This window comes from Xylocopa sonorina, chromosome 4, assembly GCF_050948175.1.
Source record: "Xylocopa sonorina isolate GNS202 chromosome 4, iyXylSono1_principal, whole genome shotgun sequence".
Classification (NCBI taxonomy): Eukaryota; Metazoa; Arthropoda; class Insecta; order Hymenoptera; family Apidae; genus Xylocopa; species Xylocopa sonorina.
Window position 1 is genome coordinate 4,018,827 of NC_135196.1, and position 6,910 is coordinate 4,025,736.

Here is a 6,910-nt window from a genome sequence, read left to right on the forward strand (position 1 = left end):
AACAAACTCCAGTAAATCACAAATTAATACAAAGCGAAAAGTGTTTGAACGAATAGAAAGAGAAACAGTAGAAAGTATAAAAATTATTTTTTCTAAGCATATTTATATTATCATATTTATATTACCACGTTTTCTGTAAATAAAATGTATTTTTATAAATACATTGGATAAAAAGTGAATAATAATAATAATGCCGAATCATATATTTTTTTATTAACTATATAATTAAAAAGAGTAAAAACCAGAAGTACAGCATAATGCGTATTCATAATAATATGAATGAAAAAATGATACTTGGATATATGCTCGTTAATTACGGTGAATGAAAATTTTCGAACAATGCTGACACGTATACCTATTTTAGGTTATGTTGCTATAGTTCGTGGACATGAAATTTGTCAAGTGTTAAACGTCATTGAAGTTGTTAGAAGCGTGTACTTTTGTTTTTCCCGTGAAAATGGCATGGTTGTCTGGCCTCGCTGATAAGGCAGAAAATTTATTAAATAAAATAGACAAAAACACAGCAGCAGTCTTAAATAAAGATAAATACGATTTACCACAATCTCAATTGACACATGTTACATGGATCCCTTCTGAGCCATGGTAAAAGGAAATGATTATTACAGATATGACAAAATTTATGTGCAATTTGAATTAATTATAATGTTAGTTGGTTATGCCAACTAACATTATAATTAACAAATCAGCATTAACAATTGCTAGGAGACAGCAATTCTTAAACATAAATTCATTTCCATTGTACTTTGTCAATTTTCTTTGGTTAATTAAATTACAATAACACGTTTTGTTCTATTACAGTGTTGATACAAAAGATGGTACAATTTTGAAGCCTACTACGGAATCATCAAAAGAATTTCCTTATGTTCGGTCAATACCAAATCTCTCTTCGTTGACAACAAATTCTGTTATGTCTAGAGATGAAGAGCTTCTTACTTTTTTAAATACACCACATTCCAGCCCAAAAAAAAATATATCTGAAGTTTCCATTTCACCATCAACACCTTCATCACTTTTGGTTGAACACCCAACGGATACTACGGATTCTGTATCAGATTTATCAATTCACAGTGGATGCTCTAGTCCTAGTCTTATTCATACATCTGTAGATGTTCCAGACAATCTTAACAACGATGATGTAAATGTAAATGATGAGACTTTTTGTAAAAACGATGCATTACATTCAGTAAACACCGTCATGATGGAAAATCAAATTTCTGGTACTGCTTTGAATAATGGTAACACAGACTTTCAAGTTACTTAATTTATGTAAATTTTAAAAGCGTTAATGAATTCATAATTTTAATTGCAGAACATGCTGTTCAGCAAGAATATGAATACGATGTGAAAGAAGAGAATATAGAAATAAATAAATTGATGAGTTCGCCGCATGATCAATACATAAGAAAGTATTTGACCAAAGTAGAAAAAAGTTTAGAAGAAAGAAATGAACTACTGGGGAAACAAGAGACTGACCATCAGAAAGAGATTGTAGTTTTGAATGAGAAATTACAATCTCTATACATGGAAAAGATACAATTATCTAAACAAGTGGCAGAATTGCAAGCTGCCTTCGAAAGAAGTAAATTAGAATTAAACTCTACTAGATCTGATTTAGAACAACATAAAGCTAGAGCACTAAAAACATTGCAAGAAAAGGAGAAGTTAATAACAGAGTTAAGATCTAACGAATCCACAGGAATGGATGATACAACAATTGTGGAATTAAACCAATTGAGGTAAATGTAATATAGCATGATCAATTATGTATATTAAATGCTGAAAGAATAATGCATCATATACTTTTTGGGCAAATAAAAAATTTGTTTATTGTTCAAACTATAATTAAGAAGTCAAAGTTAAATAATTATAGTATCAATAACGAGCAAATATTTAATTTCTTTTTTCTGTGTTACTGTAGACAAGAACGAGACGCGCTTAGACAAGAAAATCAACAAATCTCAGAACAGTTAAGAGTAGTACGCGAGGAATTAATGAATGCCGATGTAAAGTTAGAAAGAATGAGACAAAAATCTGCTGAGGCGAATGTACAAGCTCAAGAAATTCTTGCCTCAGAAAAACGTAGAAGACTAGATGCGGAGGAGGATGCGAAGTTACATTCAGATGTACTTTAATATTTTCTTTGTACATTGTATATGTGTTTTATAATCTAGTGAAATTATCCTTAATTAATGAATCATTATTTTAGGAAATAAGATCATTAAAGGATGAACTAATTCGTCAGCATAATAGTTATACTACGCAATTACAAAAAAGTGATACTGAAATTGCTAGGCTTAGACTGCAATTATCCGCGATATCGACTCCGAGTAGCGAAGTGGAGTCGAGATTGGCATCACTCACGCAAACATTAGTCTCAAAACAACAAGCGCTAGAAAGTTTAACAACTGAAAGAAATGCTCTAAGACTACAATTAGAAAAAATAGAGGTAATATTTACATAAAACTATTTATATGTATTTACATTGGTAAAATAATTAAATTTATTTTTGATAATTTTTAAATAAATTTATATAAAAAACTACGCCTTCTTCTAAATTAAAGAATTGTTTTTTAACTTATTATTATATTACTCTCCCTTTTGAAGAAAACATAACGAGAACATTTCTTTTCGCAGCATGAATTTAGAAACAATCGACGTAATGTTCCTTATAATAGTATAAATGATACGGACGATGCTAAAGCCCAAGTGCCGACATTTTTGATAGAAACTCCATTCGATACCGGAGTTACTAGAAGGGTAAAGAGAGCTTATTCTTCGTTAGATGCTATCAGTATTCGCACAGGGGTATTTCTAAGAAGATATCCGCTTGCAAGAATCTTAGTATTAATTTACATGGTAAGTGTAAATATGTTAAATTAGCATTATTACAGCTTTAACAAAGGATAAACAAAAATTAGTAGGATAATAAATTAGTATTAGTATTTAAATTTACTTCTGAGAACGTTATATATTAGACTAGATTGTAATAATGCAGTCATTATTTTCTTTTTGTAAAGAGTAAAGTAAAACAATATATTCATAAAAATTGTGCCACTCTAAAATCAATTTGACTACACGTGATTAATTACATATTTTGTAAATTTTTTAAAATGTTTGTGTCAGTTATAGAACGATTTGGTACTTTACAAAAAGAAAATAACTAATAAATGTTACTACTAACGGTGTTCTATCTTCAAACATTCTTTACAGGCATTACTTCAATTTTGGGTTCTTATAGTTCTTCTGTCACAGTCACCAGAAGCACATTAATTTTGGGTATTTACAACACATGTGATAGGAAAATTGTAAATATGACATTAGGATGATGCACACGCTATATTGCTGTTTACTAATTAAACCTGTAACTTTTTAACATTCTTTACAAACTATTCTATGATATATAATGTGATATATGCAAATTTAACTTATTAGATACATAAGACAATTTTTCTAATATACTTGAATAATAGTTTTATTGAATAGTGTTTATGATATACTGATATGTACTACAAAGATGGTCAGTGTAATATATTGTTTTGTATGAAATAGTTGTTAACGCGGGGCAGAAATTCTATATTTGCAATTAATCTATGAATATTTTTATTTATTCAAATTGTCATTTATTTTTTCACTATACAGAAAAATAGATATAATACTATAAAGGTAATGAACATGTTGTATTTAATTCGTTTAAACGTAAATAAATAAATAAATAATTAATTGTATTATCATTTTTCCGTATTAAATACTTTATGGAAGAGGTATGCACTTTCTATATGAGTACAAAAAGCTAACACAGTTGAAATGAATACAAAAGTGGAACCTGGTAATAAGTGTAATTAACTTCCAACGATATTGTGCAATGAACAATAATATAGAAAAGTTTAAGCTGATGATTTAACAATCAAGTTACGATTTTTCCTTCTTTTTATGATAATTATAACGTAATCAAATCTAGTTCATACGAATTTGTATAAATTATTTCGCTCATTATACTCTAGATAGTAAAATGTTTATTGTATTAAAACATTAATGTCCATTAATATGGAATCAAATGTTATTACAGAATTCGAATTGTTGTAAAAGATATATTTAAAAGAATAATTTACCAGAAATATATTTTTAGTAGTTGAGATCATTTCAACGTATACCTAATAATTTATTAATAATCTTAATATTCAGTTTTTTTTTTTAAGTATTTTACATGTATCATTACAAAAAGCAGAAGTAAATGTATATATATCGTATCTTCTAATTGATTATCATTATACATTATCTTTACATTTTCTGCTACGATTGTTTTAACACTTGATTTGGTTGATTCTTATCGCTAGACATTATTACGGTACATTAAACAAAAAGAACTTGATATGCCATGAAAGAACAGAGGCGTGTCAACAAATAAAATTACATCATTCGCAAATTTTTACGCTCTGCGGATACGTTTCATAATCAAAGAGTTGCTTCAAATTTTAGCACGATTCGCTTTTGGGCATTCACGTAAAAGGAAATGTTGATTAAATGTATTTTCCAACTTTTTATTCAATTTCGATCTAAAAATTAATAACACGCCTCTATCTATTAAAAACGACGTTATTACCATACTGTTGATTGAAAACAGTAATCAAAAATTATATTTTATTCTCTTTCTATACAGTAATTTATTTTTAGAAAGATCTACGGAGGATCTCAAATGCTTTTGCAGGAACGCTGCGCGATATTTCGTTCACTAATCTAATTAGTACGTAATCATTCGAACAATGCTTAAGCAGAATAAATTACAGCTATGTATATTGCTCTAGTAATCAAGAAATAGTGTAAGTTGTTCATATTCCTTAGGCACGAGTTTTATGATTAATCGATTTGTCTAAATAATGGCCACAGTAATCGGTTTAGATGAAAGAAAAAAAAAAGTACTAGATTATCGAACATTTTCGTAAAAATGGATGAAATGCTACGTGAGTACATTCAAACATTTAACAAATGAATAAAATTTAAATGCTCGAATATTTGAATGTTAAATAACTTTATAGTCCCTTAAGTTTGTCGATTGTCCGTTCCAGTTGGTGTATATATACGTATGTAGCATACCGAAATCATTTATCGAATCTTTTTCTACAACATTTGCATTTGAAAAAAATAGTGATACAATGAGGGAATAAATTGAACAAAATATCAGATTTCTGGTTTGTGTTGTGTTAAATGTTCAATTCACAAATGCTACTTATGTTTACTGTTAAAACTCGTTTCTTCCTACATACCGTTTATTTGCTGCAACAATGACTTAACTTCCTTGTCAAATTTAATTCTGGCGTAGAACGAACAGTCATTGAGAATTTATAACATGAACGACAATGTTATAATGCAGTATTTTATTATAACAATTTTACATTTAAAAACATACGTAATGTTTCTACTTAATGGTAATAATTTAAAACATTCAAACTTGTTTCTCAGAGAATGATGGTTACTAAATTATTTAATTGTTGCAATAAATAAGCGATATTATTTTCAATATTGCATAATTGAAAGTTTTGATTCAATCTCTCTATCTCCCCCTCTCTTTCTCTCTCTCGCGCTCTCTCTCTCTCTCTCTCTCTCTCTCTCCCTCTCTCTTTGGAATCACTACACAAATGCGTGGCGTTACCATCCAAATAGAAGTGGCTCTATTTGCATGTATAGCGCGATCATTTCTCATTGGAAAGCCACGCCGTGCGTTTACGCTAACGAGTTCAGAGTCAAAACTGCGAAGTTGTACTTCTTAAGAAAATACATATTTCATAGAAAACAATTCATCGTTTTTCTTGATACACCTCGCAGACTGAACGTGTATGTTTAATTCAGTCATTATACTTAAACAGTACTAACAAGAGTAAGTAGGTTTGAACAGAAAAATTAAGAGGTAACTTTCTTTTTTAATGGAAAAATGCCGAGAAGAAAATGTTCATGATAACGCGTATAAACGTTGAAACAAGAAATCTAAATGGAAAGGATTTATTATCACATATATATAATTCAACTCGAGATTTTATGAACGATATTCTCGAAATACTATAATTATCACATGATCACCAGTTACTTTACAGATTAGCGGGATCAACATTGCTTTTGGGTTCGATTCATTTTATGAAGTATGTGAAATATATATGTATATGTATGCATATGCATATGCATATACATATACATATACATATTCATATATATTATCCACGATCGATAAATAAAGAGGTTCACTACTTAAAAACTATACGTCAAATCTCTCATAAAAAGATACATTAATTTTTTGCGTTTCCTTGTGTTTTTTATACTCTCTGTATTTAGAAAGATGTTAGAAGTATATGTATTTAACATGCCAATTAGCACGCGCGCATATTTGTGTCTTTAGATTGTGCTTGTTTTTTTTCATAATAAGTATGGGGTAAGAAATATTTTTCTTTAATTTTATTCACAAACTGATTTTTCTTAATGTTAATATTATTTCATTTGCGAAAATGTGCTTAAATGAATTTTTTCCATATCATTCGGGATCGTATATTACTGTTACACGTATGATATTAATTCAAATAAGCTAAAAGTAGATATTTATTTTATGATACATTCAAGCTGCAAATATCTTTCTGATATTCGAATTCGAGATCGACTAAAAAAATGGTTTACGAAAATTTCCACTGTCTTGATTAAGAAGTCTATATCACTTAATTCTATGCGATACGATCGTAGATTTCTTAAATGTATATTCGTCGATCGAGAATATTCAATCTGTCTCAGACAACGTCGCTACTTTGTTCGAAAAAAGACACGCACCCTCAAATCGAGTTAATCGCGAAACAGTTATTTCGCAAAAACGAGTAATAGGCAAAAGTTATACGTGCGAATACAAATTTCACAG

At 29.0% G+C, this 6,910-nt stretch overlaps 2 protein-coding genes across 3 annotated transcripts in view; one reads left to right on the top strand and one right to left on the bottom strand.

The window, feature by feature from the left end:
- The first annotated feature begins 362 nt into the window (after positions 1-362).
- Positions 363-3,741, top strand: Golgin84 (golgin A5). Of its 2 annotated transcripts, none has more exons than XM_076894465.1 (7): positions 363-603; positions 820-1,256; positions 1,331-1,757; positions 1,940-2,144; positions 2,228-2,467; positions 2,656-2,877; positions 3,232-3,741. In XM_076894465.1, the coding sequence occupies exons 1-7, from the start codon at positions 458-460 to the stop codon at positions 3,289-3,291; spliced, it is 1,737 nt and encodes a 578-aa protein (XP_076750580.1). In that variant the 5' UTR covers positions 363-457; the 3' UTR covers positions 3,292-3,741. The 2 variants fall into 2 exon arrangements, with proteins under 2 accessions (XP_076750580.1, XP_076750581.1); XM_076894466.1 differs by having other exon boundaries at positions 3,260-3,741.
- Positions 3,742-6,649: 2,908 nt separating this feature from the next.
- LOC143423257 (uncharacterized) overlaps positions 6,650-6,910 on the bottom strand; it is a 325,047-nt gene continuing 324,786 nt past the window's right edge. The window contains exon 4 of the mRNA XM_076894453.1: positions 6,650-6,661. The gene's annotated coding sequence lies outside the window, so the exon portion shown is untranslated. The remainder of the gene's footprint in view (positions 6,662-6,910) is intronic.